Raw genomic sequence first — 27637 nt, 5'->3', positions numbered from 1 at the left:
TCAATGAGGGTCAGGACTGCTGCCCCTGCATAACTCTGCATATTCCATTATTTCTTTATGTACAACTTGGGGTAAATAAGCTGATTTTGAAAATAAAGTTGTGAGTCTTGCACCGATAAAAAAAAAAGTAATTAACCTCCAATTAAAATAAATACATTAATTAAAAAGAAAGAGAGATGGGAATACCAGACTACCTTACCTGCCTTCTGAGAAATCTGTATGCAGGTTAAGAAGCTACAGTTAGAACCTGACATGGAACAATGGACTGTTTCCAAATGAGGAAAGGAGTATGCCAAGGCCATATATTGCCACCCTACTTATTTAACTTATATGCAGAGTACATCCTGCAAAATGCCAGGCTGGATGAAGCACAGCTGGAATCAAGTGTGTCAAGAGAAATATCAATAACCTCAGATATTCACATGACATCACCTTATGGCAGACAGCAAAGAAGAACTAAAGAGCATCTTGATGAAAGAGCAGAGTGAAAAAGTTGGCCTAAAACTCAACAGTCAAATAATGAGGATTATGGCATCTAGTCCCATCTATTTATGGCAAATTGAAGGGGAAACAATGGAAACAGTGACAGACTTTATTTTCTTGGGCTCCAAAATTACTGCAGATGGTGACTGAAATCATGAAATTAAAAGACACTTGCTCCTTGAAGAAAAGCTATAACCAACCTAGACAGCATATTAAAAAACAGAGACATCACTTTGCCAACAAAAGTCCATCTAATCAAAGCTATGGTTTCTCCAGTAGTCATGTATGGATGTGAGAGTTGGACTATAAAGAAATCTGAGTGCTAAAGAATTGATGATTTTGAACTGTGGTGTTGCAGAAGACCGTTGAGAGTCCCTTGGATTGCAAAGAGATCAAACCAATAAATCTTAAAAGAAATCAGTCCTAAATATTCCTTGGAAGGACTGATGCTGAAGCTCTAATATTTTGGCCACCTAATTCCAAGAACTGACTCATTGGAAAAGATCCTGATGCTGGGAAAGATTGAAGGCAGGAGGAGAAGTCAATGACAAAGGATGAGATATTTGGATGGCATCACCATCTCAATGGACATGAGTTTGAGCAAGCTCTTGGAGTTGGTCATAGACAGGGAAGCCTGATTTGCTGCAGTCCCTGGAGTTGCAAAGCTCATGACTGAGTGAGCTGACTGACTGACCATATTTTCACCTCACTCCACTCTCTCATTTCCATCATTATCACTGAGCAGTTAGCAGTTCCAGCTACATTGCTGCTGCTTCTTTGCTTGCTTCTGGACAATCTGGGCTTGAAGTAAAGATAGTGAACTACTGTACTCTATACAGTACAGTACAGTAAAGTACATAAAATTGCAACAACTTGTAGAGGATGCATGGCAATGCATGCCAGACACCTGAACTAATTTACATGATGGACATGCAAAAGCAGGTTCACTTCTTTGAAAGTTTGCAACTTGAACATTCTAATGTAGAGAACTTACTCTTGTCTTTTAAAATCTAGCAGAATTTGCTACATGAAGACATAGGAAAGAGACTGAAAGGGGCAAGGATAGACTGAAGTTATTCCCCAGGCTCCTTGCTGGCTTTTTCCATGCTGGAGGTCATAGCTGTCCTAAGGCACAGATTCTTAACATACTAACCTCCTTTCTGCTCTGGCCACACTCCTTCCCCTCACCTGAATGGGCCTGACAGTAGTAACAGTTCCTTTGTTAAAAGGTCTGTATAATAGTATATTTCCCTAATTTCTTCTTGTATATTAACCCCTTTGTAAACAGTCCCTAAAGTAAGCAATCCATTTTGTAGATCCAGTCCTCCAGAGTAGGAAACAGTGCCAAAAACCATCTATAACCTGAATACTGGCTTGTTGTTGGTGCTCAGAAAGTTGTTCAAATATGTATGTCCCTTTAAAAAACTAAAAATAAAGCTATCATATGACCCTACAATCCCAATTCTGGGCATATGTCTGGGAAAAAAAAATGGTCCAAAAAGTTACATAGACTCCATTGTTCATTGCAGCACTGTTTATAATAACCAAGACATGGAAACAAAATAATGTCCCTTGACAGAAGAATGGATAAAGAAAACAATACATATACACAATGGAATATTTCTCAGCTATCACAAAAAATGAATTAGTGTCATTTGCAACAACATGGATGGACCTAGAGATTGTCCCAGTGAGTGAAGGATGTAAAATAGAAAAGCAAAAATATCCTATGGCATCCCTTACATGTGGAATCTAAAAAGACATAATACAAATTAACTTATTTGCAAAATAGAAACAGATTTATAGTCTTAGATAATGACCTCGTGGTTGCTGGGGGGAAGAATGAGGATAGAGATAGTTAGGGAGTTTGAAATAGACAGCTACACTCTACTATATTTTAAATGGATGACTACTGTGTAATACAGGGAACTCATGGCAGCCCAGATGGGAGGAGAGCATGGGGAAGAATGGATACATGTGTATGTGTGGCTGTGTCCCTTTGTGGTCCATCTGAAACTATTACAATGTTGTTAATCAGCTATCCTCCAATGCAAAATAAAAAGTTAAAAGTAAGAAAAGTGTTCTTCTTTCCCTTGGGGACAGGTAAATAGTCTGGCATGCTCAAGAATCATCTGTGATAAAAAATTGAGTTTGGGATTAGCATATACACACTACTATATATAAAATAGATAGCAAGGTCCTATTGTATATTCTCTAATAACCTATATGGGAAAAGAATCTGAAAAAGAATGGGTATATGTATATGTATAACTTACTCACTCTGCTGTATACCTGAAACCAACATAACACTATAAATCAACTATACTCCAATAAAAAATAAAAATTAAATTGAAGAAAAATCTTTCTTTTCCCTAAAATTAAGATAGCAGATTTCCTTCCTGACAAACTATGGTTCAGATGATGGATTTTCAAAAACTTCTGTTTTGTTCCTATTCAAGTGAGTTTGATTTTTTAAATTTTTTTAGTCATTCGTGTATTTTCTTTTTTTTTTTTTTAATTTTAGTTTTTTATTTTTTAAATTTTAAAATCTTTAATTCTTACATGCATTCCCAAACATGAACCCCCCTCCCACCTCCCTCCCCATAACAACTTTCTGGGTATTTTCTAAATGTTCTAAACTAGAAACTCATCTTGGTTAGCTTGGGCCCAACAAATGTGCAGGATCAAGGTCCCCTGGAACCTTGTTCTGACATTCATTTGCTCTTCCTGGAAATGCCATCCTTTGTGTCTTTTTTTGGTCACTTCCTACTCTCCATCCAGGTCTTAGAGACATTACCTGTCTACCTGATAGCTCTTCCAGGAGAGGCTGGGCTAGGTTCCCCTATTGCATGCTCTCAGCACACAGCATGCGGGTATACCCTTGACAAGACATTTTCATTACCACTGTGTCTTTTCCATGATTAGCCTGTAAAGGAGACTGAAATGATACTGTTACATGCTGAACTGTGTCCCCGAAAATGATCTCTTGAATACCTAATCCTCTCTATCTGTGAATATGCAAGGCTTTAATGAGAAATAGATTTTTCACAAGATGATCAAATTAAGATAATATCATACTCCATTAGGTTGACCCTAATCCAACATGACTGGTGTCCCTATAAGAAGAAAAGAAACAGATACACCTTGAATAAAAGGAAATGGTCACATGTGATGTGGTGGTTACATGTGATGTGGTGGTCACATGGAACCAGGGAGACAGTCTTCAAGAGGCAGAGTCAGGGGCTGCTGCTAGGAGCCCAGATGCTGAGAAGAGTCCAGGAAGGACTGAGTCTCCCCAAAAGGTATAAGAGGGGATGGGCCCTGCTAGCACCTAGGTTTTGTTCCTCTACCCTTGAGAACTGTGAGACAACATACTCCTGGGGTTGTTATAGCCATCAATCTATGAAATGTCGTTAGAGCAGCTCAAAGACACTGAGGCAGACACACTGTACATCCTTCGCAGTTTGCATATGCAGTGCCTGAAATGTACAAATTTAAATTGAGCTAAAATGAATTGTACATCATTTAGAGATAAGCTAAAAGCGGGGCAAACATGTATTCCTGCAAAACATACTCTGCCTTTCTCATCGATAACTTCACTCAGTCCTCCAGCTAAACACTGGGCCTTCCATTTCTCCTGTGGTGAAAAGTGAAAGTGAAAGTGAAGTCCTGTCCTACTCTTTTCTATCACATGGACTATTACTAGGCTCCTCCATCCATGGGATTTTCCAGGCAAGAGTATTGGAGTGGGTTGCCATTTCCTTCTCCAGGGGATCTTCCCAAGCCAAGGACTGAACCCGGATTTCCCACATTGTAGCAGACGCTTTACTGTCTGAGCCACACAGGGAAGCCCAATCCTGCAGTGAGTGAAGTAACTTAGAATGTAGCCTTGGGTATGACACCCTGTCGAAATCTGTAGAAGCCTACCTTCAGTCCACCCTGCAGATCAGCTTAATCACATCCTTAGTTTCTCCTATAATTTTCCCTACCATCCCAGGCAGAGATCACATTGCTTTCCACCAAAAGGGGTACTTGGGGACCTCATCTCCCCAAGATTACCCTGTGGTGGGTGAGATGCTGTTAAGTCACCTCAGTCGGGCCTGACTCTTTGCAAACCTATGGACCATAGCCCACCAGGCTCCTCTACCCATGGAATTCTCCAGGCAAGAATACTGGAGTAGGTTGCTATGCCCTCCCTCCTCCAGGGGATCTTCCCAACTGAGGGATTGAACCTGCATCTCTTAAGTCTCCTGCATTGCAGGTTCTTTACAACTACAGACTTAAATTTCTCAGGAGGGGTAAAGTGCCACCTCATCAGTAGAAATGGGTAGCATACACTGTAAAGAGACACATTGTAGCTGGGATTCAGATTTACGGTTTTCCATAAATAAAACCTGTTCATCATCCTCAAGATATCCATTTACAAGTGTCTGCAGACTTATGAGAAACTTTCCTTTTTCCCTTTCTTTTGAACCTCAAATGATCTCTCTGAGCCACCAGGGAAACCCCCACCTGCCCACCCAGTGATCTCTCAGGGAGTTCTAAATGAGGAAGACCTGTGGGACCACTTCGCTCCAGATTCTTATTTTGGAAACACACAGTCAGGCCAAAGCACTCAGCCAACTGGCACAAGGAAGAGAAGAGAGAAAATCCAGGTTCCCTGCCTCCCAGCATTGTTTATACTGTCTGTGTTATGACCTCAGAAATGCCTCTGCAAAGTGTGGAAACCAGTAGCTTTGTGCTTTTAAAAACCACAGTGAACATGAGTCCTCCACGCTGTTCACTTTGGACATGTACACCCATGGCTGATTCATGTCAATATATGGCAAAAACCACTACAATACTGTAAAGTAATTAGCCTCCAATTAAAATAAATTAATTAATTAAAAAAAAAAAACAGGGTGAAACACAGAGCACATCTTCTCTGACCATTTCCACCTTCCCTCTCCTCCATCCCTGGCTCCCTCCCTCCCTTGTGCATCCATCTCTTCCTTGAAGCACTTTGTCACACTTATCCTGTGTCATAAGTCAGTCTCATTTAATAACATTTAAGAACACTTAACATTCACAAACAAAAAAAAATGTACTTGATTACCATTATATTATGCATTAAAATTTTTTTTCAGTTAAAAATGAGAATTATATAATTCAGTCTACACAGAAGTTGGCTTTTATTTCTACAAGTATCTTTAGGAAAACAAAAACCAAGCCAAACACCTATATATTTGCATTTGATGTGACCAAAAAACATATTTCAAAGAATTCCTCAATCATGCACAAAACAGCCTATCAATTTTGGGACATAACATAACTCAGAGGCCTTGATGCCTTTAGCATCGCATCAGCAAAACAGCAAACTTTAATATAAGTAAACATTCATCTTTAGCCACTCATGAACAAATATCAAACATAAATCCCAAGAGAAGTCTTTCCAAAGAGGGATAGAGCATTTCATGTAAATGAGACACATGAATCAGTCATACATGGTGTGTTATATTTATATTATTTGGGGAGTTAAACTTGTCAAGCTATATTCAATGTATATATATACTTTAATAAAAATAAGATTAGTCTGTGCTTATCTATTAAATTCATAATATAAAATATACATCTAAAAACATAAACATTCATAGAAAAACACACATATACATTTACAGCAAAAAAGTCCCAAGGAAAATCTAATAATAAAATATCAATAGCAATCTCTGGATTGTGGTTTATACATGATCTTATATTTCTTCACACCTTTTTTCCCCTTAAACTTTCTGTAATTAGCATTGATTACTTTTATTACAAAAATAAAAACAGGGTTTCAAGCAAAACAAAAGCAATACAAAGTATCCAATTAATGTTTCAGTGATATAGATTATTGCTGCACCAGAAGGTTTTGCTTGCTTCCTGAGTCTTGACTATTACTCTCAGGATTTATTGTCTAGCAGGTCATGAAATTATCACATGCTCTTTCCTTCTATGTAATATATAGAGAGTTAAAAGTATCTACCCCAGATTTTTGTTGCAAATAATTAAAAGACATGATCTCTGCAAACTCTCAGTTCACTTCCCAAAGATGGCAGGAGCTGAGTAATTGATGCCATGACCAAAAATCCTATTATTATATGTCACACCCGTCACTCCGCCGACACTGATCTCTTTTGCCTCATTCTGTAACCAAATCACTTCCTCCATTTTTTCAAATTGTGGACTGGGGACAAATTGCATCAGAATCACTTGAAAAGCTCAGTAAAATGCATTTGCTGAATTTAGAATTTCTGACTCTGGGAAGTCTATTTTTAACATTATTCCCCAGAGATTCATATGTTAATTAAATTTGGAAAATAACCAAGATCTACTAGAAGTCTACTTCTTGACCAGGTTGTTGAACATTACAAGCTGGCATAAGCATGAAAAGAAAACAGTAACACAGGTTCTAATTATGTCATAGGGCTATTGAGAAGCAGTTAGCATACATTTCAGAGAAATGAAGTATTATGGAAATGGAATGAAATGACACACAATTCCATGTAACTAGCATTTTCTGCAGAAAAAGTGTGGTCCTTTGTACTCAGATGGGCAAATTATTGCTAAATGCCCTTCATCACTGTTTTGGCAATGGTTTGTTTACATTTCTACCTGTAATATTGCGTGCTATTTTTCCTGATTTTACTGCCTATGAATGACAATGACTATGTCTTATTTCTCTGAATATCCTGCGTCCCCAGGACAGTGTTTGGCTATGGAAAGAGCTCCACAGATGTGTTGCGGTTACCCAGTTGCAACAGAGCCTGAGGCCTAAGGACTCAAAGAGCCTTGATAGACTCCTACTTTTCTGCTTCATTACATGATTCTGAGGGCATCTTTAAAGGCCAGTGCTCAAAATAAATAAGCCAAAAATGTGTATGTGCTGATTAACAATATTCACAACAGAGTACTCATATTGCTATATTTTTAAATAACTATTACATCAGGTTGTGGTGTGGAATTGTTTTTTTTAAAGAATAAATTAGTAATCATATGCTGTTTCCATATAGTAATTGGCTCTTAGTATGTCCTAAGACTACTTTTAGAAATAAGTTACAAGATACTGTGAGATTGCCAGGGAAAATAGAATTATCCCAGGGTTTGATTAGGCATCTGCAGGATAACTGGTCAGTTGCACTAATATAGATGATTTTGGTTAATCCCCCCAACTCTGAGAGGTAGAAACTACTATTTCCTCTTTACTGTTGCAGAAATGAAGCTCAGAGAGAACCTCAGAGTCACACAGTCCTCAGGGACAGACCTGAATCCAGCTTTCCCACTTCCTGAGTCAGGGCTTTCTATTTTTTTATTTTTATTTTATTTATCTTATTTATTTTATTACATCTTTTAGCTTTTTATTTTTTCTTTTGTCTTTTTTGTTTGTTGGGTTATTTTCCTTTTCTTTTTGTTTTTGACTTCTAAGAGAGAAATGACCTTGATTAGCTCTGCAAAATATGCTTGATAATTAATCCTTGGTTCAGTGGAACCTTGTCAAGACCATTATCACATTCTCTCTCATGAAAATAAAATAGCTGCTAATTTCTATTATTTACCTAAATAAAATCTCCCCCTCTGAAGTTGGTCTTTAATTTTTTTTATACAAGTGTTCCCTTCCAGTGGGTTTTCCTTTGCTGTGTACCATCACATAGCGACATGAAGCATGAGTGGAATTTTTACACCCTTACCTGTGATGTTGCAATACACTTGGAAAGGTCCCAGAGGCCCGCTGCCATCTGAGTCGATATAGAAGAAACCAGCAGTGTTGCCTTGGTGCCTGTACACCTCGCAGGATTGCTCATAGAGGGCTGGAAAGACATAAAGGCAGCAGAGAGGAAACTTTGCTTGGCTCTGCATGTCCCTTTGGAGGATCAGTAACTCTTACTTATTGTATTGACTTCCAATTGTGATTTCTTTCCCTTCTCCTATAATCTTATTTCCCTCTAAGCCTTCACAAACAAGTACCCCAACGTTTGATGGAACTGTCTCCTGCATTCATCCTAACACCCATTCTTCTCAACAGCTCCTAGGTTATAGTCTCTAAAAATTCTCCCCTTTCCTTTTATACAGCCCTTCCCTATGCTGATGTATTGTCCTTCACCTATGCTCACACAGCTGTGAAGCTAGGACATCATACACTATTCTGTCTCCTGCAATGTTTACAGAATCTAAGTGGTGACTGAGTGCAGTTTGCAGCTGTTTCACCACCTAGCAGGCTGTCACACTCACAATGGAGACAAAAAATTAAAAATGTACAAATTATAGATGCTAGAGAGGTTGTGGATAAAAAGGAGTTCTATGACACTGTTGATGGGAATGTAAAAGGCTTCCCTGGTGTCTCCTAGGGTCTCCTTCCAGCATGCAATGCAGGAGACTCAGGTTCTATCCCCAGGATGTGGAGATCCCCTAGAGGAGGGAATGGCTACCCACTCCAGTATTCTTGCCTAGAGAATCCTATGGACAGAGGAGCCTGGTGGGTTATAGTCCATAGGATCACAAAGAGTCAGACACAACTGAGGAACTAAAACTTTCACTTTCATGAAGAACAGTATGGAGGTTCCTTAGAAAACTAAAAATATGCTCTAAAAATAGAGCTACTGTAAGATCCACAAATCCCACTAATAAAGTAAAATGACATTATCTTCTCTCTGTATACCAGAGCTCAGAACAATAACTATCACCCAATAGGTGCCTGTAGGGAAAGAGGAAATTAGCCACGATGGCATGGTCAGGCTCGCTTGCCCCATGGCTTCTTGCTCTTGCCCCACATTTTGTAAATAATGACTATGTAAAAGCTGAGCTCACTTACAGCACTACACATGTGCATCAGGGGGTACTCACTTGGTCACGGGGGGCTGTGCATGGTACACCTGTATGAGCTTCACCGTAAAAGCCCTGACTGCTGCCACATTGAGACTACACTGGAGTGACACCACGGTTATGTTATAAGAAGTTATGCTATGGTTCCTTTATGGCTACATTATGGTTAGGTTATGGCTGCTGCTACAGGTGCTGTGTCAGCAAAGAGAGAGGCTGTGTTCTGACTGCCATGCCAGACAAGAGAGAATAAATGTGTCTACAGTTCCTATGGCTCCTGGATTCTCCTTCCAGCCTCTTAGCTCACACATTCCCTATCCTGGATTCAGCGAACCGTGCTAACAGTGTGAACAGCAAGACGGTTGGCATCACAAACAGGATCATCAAAGATACAGTGCCCAATAAAGTTTAATTCAGTTTGACTTAAGAAGCATTTACTGAGTCCTTCATATATGTCAACACGGTGGTAGCCACTGAGTAACAGACCAAGGATAAGGCAAAGAATCTGTGCCTTGGGAGGTTACAACCTGGTTACAGCCACAAAGACTCTTACATGCTCAGAGAGAGGCAGACACAGCTGTCCTGAGATGGGACACTTTGAGCAATCTGCAGGTAAAAGAAATTTATAAATCTCATTACACCAACATGAATGAAGCTGGTGGGGTGGAAAGCAGGCATCTGCTGTCTCATGCATGAGAAAATAGAATGTCATTGGATGCTTGAAACAAAATAACATAGCTCAGAGCAGTAGGTACACATCCAATTATGTCATCCTCCATGCTTTAAACACTTCAGTGGCTCCTAACAACTTTAAAGGTAGAGAAACAGCTCCTCACCTTAGACAACGTGCCCCTGTGACTAATGCCCCATCCCAGGAACACGAAGCTGCAGTTTGTCAAAATCAAGTGTGAGGGCTGCCTCAAATAATTCATTACCAATAAAGTTCTAAAGCTTCAGAGGCTTTGACTTTGTATAAATTAGAGTGATTTCAAGGTGATCCTTGTTCTCATGTAATTCTCCCTTGAAGTCACATACTGTTTCTAAAGCTGGGGGCCAATGAGAAGATGAAAGCTTGTACCCTACATACTAAGCATGACATACAGCTTATTTCTATTGGCTTAAACTGATAACACACCAGGGTGTGTGTCACACATACGAAAACATGCACAGCAACCTCTAAAATAATTCACCTAATCAGCACTTCTTGAAATCCGTACCCTCCCCACGAGTATAGGCTGGAATTACAGATGTGCTTCTAATCAAATATTATGTCATTTTCAAGATCAGATTGTAAAAAGACAAGTAGTTTCCATCTTGGGTGCTTCTGGAGTACAAGCTTTCAGAGATGCCAACTGCTAGGTCCTGAAGAAACCCTTTGAAGGGATCCACAGGATGAGTCTGGGAGCTTCTGAGGCATGCTGTGTACGTGAGATCCAAAGATCTTCAGAGTTAAACACCGGTGTGACAACAGACCCTACCAGAACTACTCAGTGAAGTAGCTCAAGGACCCAGAAAAAATGGGTCCTTTTAATCTGATAATGTCCATTGCCTCCAGTTTTGCTACAATTCACTGTGCAGCAATATATAGCTAATAAACCCTCAAAGCATTAATTGTCTCATGTGGTTATAGGTATAAAATGAGTCTATGTCATATAATTGTAGTAAAGATTCAGAGATAATCCATATATAATACTTAGCATAGTACATGGCACATAGGAAGAACTTGATAAATATAAACTATCATTATTAAGTTATTTCATGCTATGTTTCCTCTTCTTTTTTTGGTCAATTTTCTGCTTACTTGATTTTTTCCCACTTTTTGTAATGAATCAATTAGGGCCTGTCAAGAAAAACCAATAGCAAAAAAACCCTACCTCCCTTCTGTGAAGAGGCTATGACATTTATTTCTTAGTTTATTCTTTGGGTATTAAATATTATCTCTCAATTGCATGTCCATATTACTACTTATATTTATAGGTTATCTATTTGCTTATCAATGGGAAAGATGAGAACTTATCTTTTTCATCACATCTTTCCACGTGCAAAGAATTTTCTGTTTCCCTATACTTCCAATATAGGAGGATTGCAATTTTAGCTAGATCAGTAGTCATTGTTTATGGTAAAACAACAATATGCATGATATTCACAAATAGCAACCATACAATAATATGGTTGTTTCCTGAACAAAATTTGCTTTTTCTTGAAATTAATAATTGTCTATTATCTCTGTCATAGGCCTTATTTTTATCTACACATATATCATAAATTTAACTCCAGACTTACTAACTACTCTCCAAAATACTTTCCAAAATATTCAGGTAATAACTACTTTAAATGGATACTTTGGAGAAAGAAAAGGGGAGAGTAGACAGTCAAAAAGCTAGGCGTTTCTGAATATATCATATTTTAAAATTTGAAATGATGCATTTTAAATAACTAAAAAACAAAATTAAACATATTATTAGAAAATTTGTGACATTCAATTCCCAAATATTGAAAGGAAATTCAAATAATTTATAAATTATTTCAAATTAAATATTTTTCAAATTATTTAAAAAATATTTAAATTTAGTGTGATCTTTTTTACTTTTTATGACCCAAAAAAGTCATATACACATTAAGAGCACAGGGAGTAAATACAAAATAAACTTGATATCACAATCAGCTTCAATAATAATCAGTATTTGGTAATCTTGTCTTGTCTCTAGTACATGTATTATCAGTTACCCATTGCTAGATAACAGACCACTACAGAACTATCTTAAGACAATAATCATTTCATGATTCTGTCCTTGATAATTGAGGCTGGGGAGTACTTGGCCAAGCTTGGATGGTCTTTATAGGGCTGCCCAATTATCTGATGTCAGTGCAGAGTCAGAGGAACTTGTTGATCACAAGCTGGGGTACTCTCCCCCTAAACATCTCTCAAAAGTCAGCAGGCACATTTCTGTGGTAAAGACTCTAAGAACAACAAGAGAGCAAGTGTTGTTAGGCTCCTGATTGAATGATGTTTGCCAATACCCCTTTGACCAAAGCAAGTCACTTAGCCAATACAATCCAAACAAAGGATCCGGGACCTGAAAAGAAATGGAGCTACAGGACAGACATGCACTGTGTCACTGACCTCATAAAGCAGGTCACATTGCAGTGTGATATGAATGTAAAAGAAACATCTTACTAATAAGGCAGCAAGGTTTAGGGTTCATTTCCAACATTAGTTACCCTGCAATTCCTAATGCATGGTCGCCTTAAACTTTGGTTCAGTTACTGGGAGGCCTGGTAACAAACATTTCTATTTACAGATACTGTAAATGAGTTAAAACACATAAGGTCAAAGACATACCAGCTGGTAAGCAATTGTTATATCATTCCTTAATTTATTAGTGGGAACACTTGACAAAAATAATCAGCCATCAACTAGTTGGTTTCTCTAAACTACAAGATTGCAGGGGAAAAACAAGATAAATACTCGATGTTATCCCTTTAATTCATCAGTTTCAAAATACTGAAGTGGTTCCTAGTATCCTCCAGAAATGACCAGTTAGAATATTTTTAGTTTTATTATGAACTCATGGATTTAAACATGTTTGAAGTTAAAACAATAATATAACTACTAGTAAACAGTACAGTTTTTCTAATGGTTCTGACCATAAAGAATCTGCATGCAATTCAAGAGACCTGGGTTCAATCCCTGGGTTGAGAAGATCCCCTGGAGAAGGGAATGGCTACCCACTCCAACGTTCTTGCCTGGAGAATTCCAAGGACAGAAGAGCCTGGTGGACTACAGCCTATGGTGTTGCAAAGGGTCTGACATGACATGACTGAGTGACTAACACTTTCACTATCAAACAGAGGGTATAGCTATCATAAAAAATAAACATAATAAAAATCTTAAAATATATTAACTAGCCTTATCATTAATTAATATTGCTAAGGATTTATTAAACTGTTATATATATCAAGAAAAAGCTAATAACTAATTATGCTACTGACAATAGACTAAATCTTTTAACATAAAAGATGAAATATAAAATGCATAAAATTCTGCAGTGGCAATTTGAGTTGGTAATATCACTATAAACTCAAAATTGTTTAACAATATATTTTCACTTTTGTGAAAATATGAGTGAAACTACTAGAAACAATCTAGTGACTGTGGTTTCTAAGTACAGTTTTTCACTAAAAGGAAGAAGGGTTTTATAGAGTCCTTGTTTGTATCAGGATGAAATTAGAATGCCTTGCATTTCCAGAAAATAAGCAAGAAAGCTATCAAAAGTTGGAGTTATGTCAAATATGGCACAGGAAACAATGTGATGAAATAATTTGAGAATCAAAAAGAACTATCATTGTTTGTATATATTTAAATATACAAAATATATTAGCTCACTGTTTATTTACCTACCATCTATCTGTCTACTGATACTTATATTCATTAGTTAATCTCTAGGAGTTGCTAAAGAATAAAATCATATTCTGAAAACTGAAAAGAATATAGATAATATCCTGTCTTTCCTGTATGTACTGTATTTGATGATCATCTAACAGTACATGAAAAATGTCATTAGTGAATAGCCAAATCCAGAAAGTAAAAAAGGAATAATAGAACTTGAAAACCATCCTTTATAATAACCAATGAAATAAAGAATTAGAAAATGATCATCAAGAATTACTAAATTATTAGATGAAAAGTTGATGGGATCTTTTCACCAGATGGTTTAAATTAATAACGCCCAAACTCATCATTGATCAACCTCAACATCCCCAAAGTGATTATTAAGATACCTGTGAAGGTGAGGCAATAAGAAATACACAGGTGGAAATTCAGAAAACAGGGGATATATGTATATATGGGTGATGGACTTTGCTGTACAGCAGAAACTAACAAAACAGAGTAAAGTAATAATGTTCCAGTTAAAAAAAAATTGCACAGCACTACCTAAGATAGCAAGAATCAAGATTGCCTGGAAAAATATCAACAAGCTCAGATAGTGAATGATACCACTCTAATGGCAGAAAGCAAAGAGGAACTAAAGAGTCTCTCACTGAGGGTGAAGAATAAAAGTGAAAAATCTGGCTTAAAACTCAATATCAAAAAACCTAAGACCATGGTATCTGGTCCCATCACTTCATGGCAAATAGAAGGGCAAAAGGTAGAAGTAGTGACAGATTTCCTCTTCTTGGGCTCTAAGATCATTGCAAATTTCGTGGTGACTGCAGCCATGAAATTAGATGATTTATTCTTGGCATGAAAGCTATGACAAACGTAGACAGTGTGTTAAAGAGCAAAAACATCACTTTGCTGACAAAGGTCCCTATAGTCAAAGCTATGTTCTTTCCAGTAGTCATCTACATATGTGAGAGTTGTAAAGAAGGCTGAGCGCCAAAGAACTGATGCTTTCAAATTGTGGTGCTGGAGAAGACTCTTGAGAGTCCCTTGGACTGCAAGGAGATCCAACCAGCTAATCTTAAAGGAAATAAACCCTGAATTCTCATTAAAAGGACTGATGCTGAAGCTGAAGCTCCAATACTTTGGCAACCAGATGCAAAGAGCAGACTCATTGGAAAAGACCCTGATGCTGGGAAAGACTAAAGGAAGAATGAGAAGAGGGTGACAGAGGAGGAGATGATTGGATGGCATCACAGTTTCAATGGCCATGAACTTGAGCAAACTCTGGGAGATGGTGAGGACAGGTAGGCGGGTGTGCTGCAGTCCATGGGGTCACAAAGAGTCAGACAGGAGACCTGGCAACCGAACAACAACAACCTCAGATATATTCTTGCCCAAAATCTGAAGGTAAATCTAATCAAGTACTGAGATTTAAACACTAATTTACAGTAGAAAAAAAGGAAGTAAAGTTATTCAGTCATGTCTGAATCTTTGCAACCCCTTGGACTGTAGCCTACCAGGATCCATGGGATTTCCCAGGCAAGAATGCTGGAGTGGGTTACCCTTTCTTTCTCCAGGGGATCTTTCTGACCCAGGGATCAAACCCGGGTCTCTCACATTGCAGGCAAATGCTTTACCGTCTGAGCCACCAGGGAATTTACAGTAAGAGACAAAGAAATCTATAGTAAGAGATAAAGATCCTAATATATCCAAAAGGATACAAACAGCTAAATGTAGAATCTATGAAAATATGACTCATTTTCTTCAACAAATAAATGGCAAAAGAAGAATGGGGATGCAGAAGACACATCAGTCCAACACTATCTGCAGACAATTGTTAGGTTTCTGATTCCAAAAAAGCAAAGAAAACAATTAAGAGAACCAGATATATTTAAATTGGATTTGCTATCTTGAAGTATCTTTTTGATGTAGAAGCATGTTTATGTTTATGTTAAATTTTAATTGGAGGATAACTACTTTACACTGTTGTACTGATCTCTGCTGTACAACATATATCCTCTCTTTCTTGAACTACCCTCCCACAAACCCCCATTCCACCCCTCACAGTTGTCAAAGTGAAGAGTTGAGCTCCCTGTGCTATCCAGCAGTCTTCTACCAGCTATCATAGCCAACCAAAATTTAAAACACTTCTTAAATTATCTTGAAATGTTTTTTTTTTTTTTTAATTTCATGGCTGCAGTCACCATTTGCAGTGATTTTGGAGCCATGAAAATAAAGTCTGTCACTGTTTCCACTGTGTCCCCATCTAATGACCATGAAGTGATGGGACTGGATGTCATGATCTTAGTTTTCTGAATGTTGAGTGTTAAGCCAGTTTTTTTTTTCACTCTCCTCTTTCACTTTCATCAAGACACTCTTTAGTTCTTCACTTTCTGTTATAAGGGTGGTGTCATCTGCATATCTGAGGTTATTGATATTTCTCCCAACAATCTTGATTCCAGCTTGTGCTTCATTCAGTCTGGCATTTTGCAGGATGTACTCTGCATATAAATTAAATAAGCAGGGTGACAATATACAGCCTTGGCATATTCCTTTCCAAATTTGGAACCAATCTGTTGTTCCATGTCCAGTTCTAACTGTTGCTTCTTGACCTGAATACAGATTTCTCAGGAGGCAGGTCAGGTGGTCTGGCATTCCTATCTCTTGGTGAATTTTCCACATTTTGTTGTGATCCATACAGTCAAAGGATTTAGCGTATTCAACGAAGCAGAGGTAGATGTTATTTCTGAAACTCTCTTGCTTTTTTGAAGATCCTGGGGATGTTGGCAATTTGATCTCTGGTTCCTCTGCCTTTTCTAAATCCAGCTTGAACATCTAGAAGTTTATGGTTCATGTACTGTTGAAGCCTGACATAGAGAATTTTGAGCATTACTTTGCTAGAGTGTGAGATGAGTGCAATTGTGCAGTAGTTTGAACATTTTTTGGCATTGCCTTTCTTTAGAATTGGAATGAAAGCTGAAAAGGTCCATCTAGTCAAAGCTATGGTTTTTCCAGGAGTCAGGTGTGGATTCACATGAGAGTTGGACTATAAAGAAACCTGAGTGCCAAAGAATTGATGCTTTTGAACTGTGGTGTTGGAGAAGACTCTTGAGAGTCCCTTGGACTGCAAGGAGATCAAACCAGTCAATCCTAAAAGAAATAAGTCCTAAATATTCATTGGAAGGACTAATGCCAAAGCTGAAACTCCAACACTTTGGCCACCTGATGTAAAGAACTGATTCAGTGGAAAAGTCCCTGATCCTGGGAAAGATTGAGGGCAGGAGGAGAAGGGGACGATAGAGGATGAGATGGTTAGATGGCATCACTGACTCAATGGACATGAGTTTGAGCAGGCTCTGGGAGTTGGTGATAGACATAAAAGCCTGGCGTGCTGCAGTCCATGGGGTCGCAAAGAGTCGGACATGACTGAGCAACTGAACTAAACTGAACCGAAGTATTTTTAATTTTGGCTATGATGATGGTAGTGTTATTATGTTTTAAAAGTAAGAATTTAGTCTTTGTTACAAATCCCTACATGCTTAGGGATTTGTAATAAAATGATTATGTCCACAGTGTATTTAAAATGCTCCAGCAAAAAAAAAAAAAAAAGGAACTAATAGAAACCACTTTGACACTGCAAAAATAAATGTTGAAACAGAGGGGAGGGTACATGGAGGACAACTATATTATTTTATCTTTTTGTATATGTTAGAAAATATGTCATAATAATTAAATATTTGGGCATTTCAGATATTCTGTGGATTTCAACTTCTTTGACAAATTATCTTCTGGATCTTTCAGACTTGTAGCAATTTGGCCTAGTATGCTTTCCACCTGGCATATAGCTGTTTCCTCTGGTCATCCCCCAACTCTTGCACTAGGCATTCCTTCTTGAAACTAACTTTTTATCTCAGCATAATTCCTTTGAAATCTGTTTGAGTTATTTCATAAGCCCGCAGTTTATTTATGCTTAATTTGTGAGTAGTGTTCCATGGTATAGATATCACAGTTTGTTAAACAATTAACCTATTGAAAGACATTTTCATCCTATTGAAAAAAATTCAGATTATTTCCAGGTTTTGGCTAGTTTACTTGCAGCATTTTTAAACTCCCTAGAGTCCTTCCCTGCATCCTCAGCACCTCTGAGTATTCTTCTTCTTTTTTTTAATATCAAGTAATTCTTGATATATTTCTAAAATCTCTGAAAGTATTGACTATAAGTTTTTTTTAAAATTTTCTTCTCTTTGTGTACATTATTTCCTCCAAGGTAGCAGTGTGTGTGTATGTGTGTGTGCATTCATGTGCTTAGTTGGTATCCTTGTTTTGTGTTTCTTTTTGGTCTCTATTTTATCAGTTATGCTAGACTTTTTCTGGAATGCCAGGTAATCTTTGTAGACCACTTGTATTTAACAGTGTTCTCCAAAATACTGATTGTTAGTACTAAGCAAATGTTTGTGGTTTGCTTTCCATGGGCTTTATTGTAGGGTTAACTGGCTGGACAACTTAGTAAGAAATCACGTTAATGTCTTTAGGGCTTCTCTCTTGGCATATCTAGAGTCTACCATTTAGAGGAATATTTTACATTAGATTTGGAATGTAGAAATGACACCGCAAACACATTCATTTTATATTTGTGAGTTCAACGTAGGGCATGAGGTGCTATTGCAGATACTACACATTGTCACTTATCTGCTGACTTTAGTTGTAAATATGGGGCAGCCAAGCCAGCTATTACTTCAGATAGGCTAGCTCCTCCTTTTGCTTCCCTAACTTCTGGCCAGGTGCACTTTAGATCTTTTATGATCACCTTGTTATTAAAGTTGAAGGTTAAGAGGTGGTAAGAGACAAGATGTTTCTATGATCAGCTGCTGACAGGACCATTAAAAAATCAATTATGTGAAGTATTAGAAGGAGATGAAGGTAAATATACATGTTTAGTCCACCAACTCTTCCAGGAAGCACAAATATGACACTTGCTGATTGAATTGCTCTTTCTCTACCACTTGCCAGTGCATTGTGTAACAAATATTCTATACACGTTTACTGTATGACTACTAATTTTCAGTAACTCTGGCCTTTGAGAAAACTAAACAAAAGAGTTATGGTTCTGATCTCAAGTAATTCAGGGTCTCAAACTCATCAAAATTAATCCTGATTCATATGGAAAATTTTAATAGATACTTTTAAAAGATCAATACTTAAAAAATAAAGAGAAAATTCATTTAAAGAGCTCCCCAAGGAAAAATACAGCAGGATCCAATGTTTCCTCAAGAGAATCCTTTAAAGAGCAGATAATCCTAATGCTACTTATACTTCTCCAAAAATCTTCCAAATGTGTTATATGAAATAAGCATAAAGGTGATTCTAAAACTTGACAAAGATCACACCAAAAGAAAAAATTGCAGACTCAGTTATAAATACATCTAGTCAAAGCTATGGTTTTTCCAGTAGTCAGGTATGGATGTGAGAGTTGGACAATAAAGAAAGCTGAGAGCTGAAGAATTGATGCTTTTGAACTGTGGTATTGAAGCAGACACTTGAGCATCCCTTGGACTGCAAGATCAAGCCAGTCCATCCTAAAGGAAATCAGTCCTAAATATTGATTGGAAAGACTGATGCTAACTTTGGCCACCTGATGTGAAGAACTGACTCACTGGAAAACCCTGATTCTGGGAAAGATTGAAGGCAGGAGAAGGGAATGACAGAGGATGAGATGGTTGGACAGCATCACTGACTTGATGGACAAGAGTTTGATCAGGAGCTGCTGATGGACAGGGAAGCCTGGCGTGCTACAGTCCATCGGGTCACAAAGAGTCGGGAACAACTGAATGACTGGACTGAAAGGAAGGCAGCACAAATCAATAGGGGAAAATGACTCTTTAATAAGTGTTTCTTAGAAAATTGGGAAGCCGCATAGTAAAAGGTAAAACTGGTTCCACTCCTCATACTGCAGACCAGGATAAAATTCCAAACAAAGAATTTAAATATCAAAAAATCAAATATACATGCATTAGAGGAAAACAAGAAAGAATTTCTTTACAAACTGGAAATGGCAAAAACTTAACTAACAATAATTCAAAATCCAAAAGCAATAAAAATAATATGGATGAACTTACTTATATAAAAAAATTTTAATGAAACAATTTTCAGATAACATAAATAAATTAAAAAGACATATTGACAAACTGGGAAATATAATTTATATCATAAAGTATCAACATTTCTTATATACTTTAAAAATTAAGATAAAAATGAAAAAGTCAACAATACATTGAAACATATGTTGAAGATAAGAACAGGCAGTTCACAAGAAAATAAATGCAAATAAACCTAAAAGCAGGGAAAATACACCTGACATTGTTCACAATAGAATAAATGCTAATCAAAACTTGTCATTTTTCACATATCAAGTTAGCAGTAACCCAAAAGATCAAGAACATATTCCAGTATGTGGGGAAAAGCACACTCCAATATATGGGTAAGGGCCATAAAAATTGTGTAAATGCTAAGTGTGAAATTTAGCATTAGCAAAATTACATGGGATTTACACTTTGACCTAGAAATCTCACTTTGGTTCAAGTATCACTGGCTATGGAACTTCCCTGGTGGTCCAGTGGCTAAGACTCCATGCTCCCAATGCAGGGAACCCTGGATTGATCCTTGGTTGAGGAACTTAGATCCTCTGTGCCAAATCTAAGATGTGGCAAAGCCAAATATATATATATATATATGAAACACTGCTCTTTCCCCGCATTTTTTAATGTATTATAGACTGACTGAGGACATCTTAAATTCATATATTGAAGCCCTATTCTTTCAATGTGATAGTATTAGGAATTAGGGCCTCTGGGAGAAGTAATTAGGTCTATGTGATATCATAAGGGTAGAGCCATCACAATATGATTAGTGCTCTTATAAAAACAAGAAGAGAGACAGGACAGTTTTCTTTCTCTGACAAGACACAGTGAGCAGGGAGGCCATTCACAAGTCAGAGGACAGCTATTATTAGGAATCAAATAAGCTGGCATCTTGATCCTGGACTTTCCAACTTCCAGAACTGTGAGAAATAAATGTCTGCTATTCAGGTCACCCATTCTATGGCATTTTGCCGTAGGAGGCAGAGCCGACTAAGACAAAATGCATTCATAAAGATATTTTTACACCATTTATACCAGCAAAAATGAGAGAACCATCTGAAATGTCCCTATACTGGGGACTAAACTGTGGTATATCCATACCATAGAATATAGGTGAGTTTGAAAATGAATGAAGCTTTGCACATAATCCTACAATGTGAGCTCCAGAATATATGGTTATAAAAGAGAAAAGCAAAGTGGAATGAAGCATGTATAAAATGCTAATGTTTGCATAGGAAAGGAGGTACGAATTTGTGTTTTTCCTTCACAAAATAACCACATTCTTTTAAAAAAGGTGATGTAAAAGGAGCAAGAGGGAAGTGGGGAGGAATAGAAATAAGACTTGTTTCAATATATTTATTTGGTTGGGTTTAGTGGGGAGTTGTATACATATTTTACAAAATTATAAGGTTATTATTTTTTTCTGTAGAGGTAGGAGAGACACTATCATGGCTACCACCTTCAAGCTAAGTTTTAAAAGTTGAGTAGGTGTTACCTTGCTGACTCAGATAGGTCCTTCTAGTCAGAGAGGAGCTTGGGCACAGTGACACAACATAGTCACATGTGGATGCATGAGATGTGTGTCCTTTGGGACTAAATCTCAGAGTCCTTCCTCCAGAAAATCTCCCTTTATCCAGCCTGAGTTACAAAGTCTTCCTCTCTGACCAGTGGAGCCTCAGCAAATAACATTTATGTCTATCCTACTTTTCATTGTGTATAGTAATCCTTGGATTCACCTTTTGGTCTCCCTGATAGATCTTAAGTTCCAAAAGCACAAGAACTTTTCTCTAAATCTAAAAGGTAAACATTTAATGAATATTAGATGAGTGTCACGATTGCTTCTGAAGATTGAATTGACCCTAACGTGAGCAATTTTATGGCAGTTTCCCTATTCTCTGCAAAACCCATTCAAGCTAAAAATAAAGAGACCTCCATCAATTGCATATGAAATGACCTGATGTGTCTTTTACAAGATCTAAATGGTCATTAGAAGTCATCTATATGAGAACCATCTCATTTCCTATTGGGAAGAAGATGGAAGCATGAAGGGAAACCAAAAGAAGCTCTATCAGTATAAGATTTGTCTCCATTAATACTACTCAGCCATGAAAAAGAATGACATTATGCCATTTGCAGAAACACTGGGTAGATCTAAAGATTTTCATACTAAGTGAAAAAAGTCAAACAAAGAAAGACAAATACCATATGATATCATTTCTATGTGGAATCTAAAATATGACACAAATGAACATACCTACAAAACAAAGAAAGACTCACAGACACAGAGAACAGATTGGTGGTTGTCAAAGGAGAGATGGGTTGCAGTGGACTGAGTTTAGGGTTAGCAGATACACAGTATTATATAAAACTATTATATAAAGAATGAATAAACAACAAGGTCCTACTATATATAGCACAGGGAACTCTACTCAATATCCTAAAATAAACCACAATGGAAAAGAATATGAAAAATTATATATATATATATATATAAAACTGAATTACTTTGCTGTACAGCAGAAATTAATACATTGGAAATCAACTATACTTTGTAAAATAAATTTTAATAAAAAGATTGTCACCACTAAAAACATCAACTAGTAAATGCTCATGCTACAATTAAAGGTTTAATATAACAGATACAGCAAAAGGTATGTATTCTTTGATGAAAAGGACAATGATAGACCTATTAAGACTCTTTAGAATAGATTTTTATATTAACATAAACAGACGTATTATGTAGTTAGACAGTGCAGATGGATCTGTGTTTTCATATTTAAGGAAAATATTCTGAGTCTAGTTCTGGCAGCTAATTTATTACCTAAGGAACAATTTGAAATGTCCTTGTGATGCCCACTTTCATTAAAGATAATGATAGTATTCAGGCAGAAAAATAGTTTTATTTAGACCTCATCTTTTCAAGTACCAAGGTCAGAGCAATACTTTCTCTGCCCCACCATTTATATTCCTATTGTAAAACTGTAGAAATAGAAAAGAAATTTACTCGGTACATATTTTTCAGCCCTTAAAAATGTTTCCATGCTATTTTTTCCTCCCCTCCTCTGTCCCTAACAATCTATTTACCACGATTGCAAATTTAGATGCAGATCTACATACACAGCCTACAGATATAAATAAGATCAAATTAATTCTAGTAATTAAATAAATGCTTGTAAAGCATTTTGCATAAACAGCCACTTATTTAATTAAGCTTATCAAACCTCTTGTGCAGTAGATTTGAGGGACTCTTCCTTGGCCTGGTTTCAGTGAAGAAAAGAAAAAAAGAATTTGTTAAAACTGATTGCATTGCTGAAATTAGTTCAAAAAATGTGTCAGGGGATTAAATTAGAAAATAGATCTTTTGATGTCCCAGTCTGCATATAGCTCCTACAGCCTGAAAATAGACACACATTCTGTAACATTTTCATTACTTTAAAAAAGGTTACTGAAGATGGAAACAGATCCGTGTTCCTTAGGGGTTAGGGATGGGGGAAGATGGGTGTGGCCTTAAACGGATAGCATGAGGTTTCATCTTATAATGACAGCAATTCTGCATCTTGGTTATGGTGGTGATTACACAAATGTATGCAAGTGATAAATTGCACAGAACCACACACACATGCACACACATCAATGCATGTCAAAATGGAGGCAACAGAATAGTTCTGTGTAGTTCATTAAAGTCAATGTCCTGGTTATGATACTGCGTGACTGTTATGTAAAATGTTCCCATTGTGGAATACTGGGTAAAAAGTACACAGAACATTTGGGAACTTTTCTTTTTCCAATTTGCTGTAAATTATTTCAAAATAAAAAACCTTAAAAAGGGGAACAGGACCCAATAATTTCATTCCCAGGTACATACTCTGTAGAAAGGAAAACATGTGTCCACATAAAAACCTGTGCATGAATGTTCACAGGAGTCTTATTCATAAACAGCCCACAATGGAAACAACTTAAGTGCTCATCAACTAAAGGACAAAATATGTATTACAGTAAAATCTTATTAAGGAAGGAATGGTGTGCAGATACATACTACAACAGAGGTGAAACTTGAACCTTGAAAACATTGTGTTAAGTGAAAAAAGCCAGTCGCAAAAGATCATACACTGAGTGATTCCACTTATGTGAAAGGTCCCAATAAGGCAACACTGTATAGCTAGAAAGTGCATTAGTGGCTGGTAGAGGGGTTGGGGTGGGCACTGGGGCTGGGGAATAATGGCTAATGTGTACTGGGTGTTGAAATAATCTACAACAGGTATGATGATAGCTGTAAAACAGTGTGATGTACTAAAACCCACTGGACTGATCAATTTAATTACATTAAATTTATGATGCAAAAATATGGCTCAATAAACTTAAAAAAAAAGTCAAGAGGCTGGATGTAATGCCCCAGAAAAGGCCCTAGAGGTGTTTTGGGTATCTGCAGGACACACTGCTCTGGACCCCTGGCGTATGTTATTTTATTTGGCCCACAGGGTCCAAATGGACCACAATTGCCATCAAATGACCTCTGATGAGTTCCACAGGCTCCTCCTCTGCCTAAGACCACAGCGAAGATTAGGAGATATTCTATTCTCTCCTTAGAAACCACAATTTATTCCATTAAAAAAAAAAAAAGAAAGTAAAGCATCAGTTGCTAAATTCAAACTGAAAATCTTGTAACTACAGGCGCATTAGAGATCACATCACTCTGGCCCTCTGTGATCCAGTAAATTAATCCGTAAAACATACATTAATTATCCTTAATAGTGTGTTATGTTATATTGCTATATAAATATAGTTAGGGCTTCCCTGGTGGCTCAGATGCTGAAGAATGTGCCTGCAATGCATAGGACCTGGGTTAGATCCCTGGATCTGGAAGATCCCTTGGGTCAATGTAAAGCAAGTATATAAACGTCCTTAGTACAAACCTTTCTAGGAATCTAGATCTGAGTTAAGTCTAGCTCACCAGAGGCATGGGAACAAAGCAGTGGGAATCTTGAGGCCTGTGTGGCATGAACCTCAGAGGGCTTTGCTTCTAAGCAGTGATTCTCTGAATGTGGTCCTCAAACCACAGCAACTGTCATTACTCTGAGCTTACTAGACATGCAAATCCACAGACTCCATCCTAAATCAGAAACTCTGGATATATTAAGTTTGTGTAAATTGTGTTTTAACAAGATCTCCAGGTGATTCTTCAGCAAGTTAAAACTTAAGAAACCTTGTTCTGCAAGAAAAAAAAAAAAATTGAAAGCTTCCCTTATTAAATAGTAACAGATACCATGAATCTTCCTTTTTGTATAATTCTGTCTCATTTGCTGAAAACTCAAGTTTCTGATACATATCAGCACATTCATAGTCAAAATAATAATTTCAACTTTCGCTCAGAATGGTGCCTCTGTGTATTTTTCTCTTTTGGTTTTGCCTGGTGATACTTTATTTCTTTGGGGGAGTGATATTCATCATGTATCTATGTGAATCAAGAACAATTACCAACTCATACATTAAATTAACTCAATTAATACTGTTATCATTTTACCATTTGATGTCTTTCTGGAAAGACTTTGGAAGCTGGTAACTCTGAATTCAGACACCACTGATGCTTTACAAAGACTTGGAAAGTTTCGTAATCGCATGAGTTTTATCTTCTTTGTAAGGTTTTTATGAGAATGAGATAAAGTATGGAAATTGTTTTACCCATATTAGGTATTCAGTCAATGAGAGCTATCCAGTTGCTATCACATGTAAATACTCTAATTATTTAAATAAGAGGAATTGAATACATTTACATAGATCTTCAAAGAAGTTTTCAAATATGCACGATACCCAAAATCTGAGTTAGGCATAGATGTTGGGCACACAAAGATGAATAAGGTATCACTCTTGCTCTCAAATGCTAAGTCAGATGAGGGAGTAGGTTAAATTGTATACTCTGTTTATAAGATGAATATTTTTAGAAATGGATCGCGAGTACCACTGTATTCTCAGTGACTCTCCTTGTCACAGTAGGTGTTCCACAAATGGGTGTTGGTGAATTTAGAAATGTATACATTAAACGAGCTGGAGAACCCATGTGGGAACCTGAGGACCACACATGCCTTCAGAAGAGGTCTTCCAAGAGACCTCTCTGGAAGCTGGGCCAGAACTGAAATACTGAGGGCAGAAAGATAAGTGAGGAGAGTTGCATTAATACCCTGAAGAAGAAATAAAAGATAAGTCAAGGAGAGACAAATGTAGGTCTTTCTGTATGGTCCACTAATCGCTCTCCCAGACATACATCCAGAGAAAACTATAATTCACACTCCTAAAACTATGAATATGCACCACTATGTTCATAGCAACAGTACTTATAATAGCCAAGAAACAACCTGTGTCCAACAGATGAATAGATTAAGATGTTGTATGCATATACAATAGAATACTATTCCATCATAAAAAAAGAAGCAATGCCATTTGTGCTACATGGATGAACATAGAGATTATCATATGTAAGTGAAGTAAGTCAGAGAAAAACAAATATCATATGATGCCACTTATACATGGAATCTAAAATACATCACAAAGGAATTTATTTACAGAAACAGACTCATAAACATAGAGAACAGATTTGTGGTGGTCAAAGGAGAGAGGCAGTTTGAGATGAGCATATGCAAACTATTATATAGAGAACATTATAAACCCGTTGTTTATCAAAGTCCTGCTCTATAGCACTGGTAACTATATTCAGTATCCTGTGATCAAACATAATAGAAAAATAAATAAGACCTAAGGACAATCCAGGGTCATTATTATGCATGTTTAAAATTAAAGAAAGCTATCATATAGCCCATCTAGTACTCCATATATATTGAAGAGCTTCCCCAGTGGCACTAGTGGTAAAGAAACCACCTGAGATATAAGAGACTCAGTTTAGATTCCTGGGTCGGGAAGATACCTGGGAGAAGGAAATAGCAACCAACTTCAGTATTCTTGCCTGGAAAATCCCATGGACAGAGGAGCCTGGCAGGCTACAGTCTGTAGGGTTGCAAAGAGTTGGATACGACTGAAGCAACTTAGCACACACTTTGCATAGCTTTTTTAGGATTCCATATATGTAAGAAACAACTAATCAGACATAATTTAAAGAGAAATGGAAATATTACTTTTTCTGGGGCAAAAAAAAAAAGTTTCAATACAGTGATGAGTGAGGTCTTAAATGTATGGTTTTGTAACCCAAATGTCAATTTCAAAATACACAAAAATTTAGAATCAGTCCAGGACACCACATCATGAGGAAGCATACAAATGCAGGAGAGAAATGTATCCAGCATAAGGAGATGGCAATGAAACAGAACACTAACGCACATGACGGTTATAGATACTGTCTGATATTATATATGTTGGCTACTATGTGCTGGACGTAGGCATAGCCTGACACACAGCACACGCAGGATGGCTAACCTCACACGGCAATGTCAGCCTCAGTTTTTGGTTTTGTTTTTGTTTTTTTTTTTTTTTTTGGCTAAGCATGCACACATGATGGTTACTCAACTCTGTGAGCATACTAAAAAAAGCACTGAATTGTATGCCTTAAATGAGGAAGTTGCATGTTAAGTAAATTATATTCCAATAAAGCTGCCTTAAAGGGGGGAAAGAAGGATCTCTTTGGTAAGAAAAAAATCATTGTGATTTGACCATGAAAGAAAAGGTAACTGCAGCTACAACAAGCTACAGTTAATATCAGTTCCTTTTTTTTTTTTAATTGAGGTATATTTACTTCACAACATTGTGCTAGTTTCTGAAGTACAGTGAAGTGAATCAGCCATATGTATATACA

General features: G+C 37.1%; 1 protein-coding gene across 2 annotated transcripts in view; it reads right to left on the bottom strand.

Annotated features, from left to right (window-relative positions):
- Positions 1–27637, bottom strand: part of CNTNAP5 (contactin associated protein family member 5) — a 1084456-nt gene that overhangs the window by 359058 nt on the left and 697761 nt on the right. For both annotated transcript variants that reach the window (XM_069579468.1, XM_069579469.1), the window contains exon 12: positions 8187–8306. In XM_069579468.1, the coding sequence (XP_069435569.1) occupies positions 8187–8306 (120 nt within the window). The remainder of the gene's footprint in view (positions 1–8186; positions 8307–27637) is intronic.

This window comes from Ovis canadensis, chromosome 2 (genome assembly GCF_042477335.2).
Source record: "Ovis canadensis isolate MfBH-ARS-UI-01 breed Bighorn chromosome 2, ARS-UI_OviCan_v2, whole genome shotgun sequence".
Classification (NCBI taxonomy): Eukaryota; Metazoa; Chordata; class Mammalia; order Artiodactyla; family Bovidae; genus Ovis; species Ovis canadensis.
Note: the sequence above shows the minus strand (reverse complement) of the source record. Positions and strands in the feature narration are given on the sequence as shown.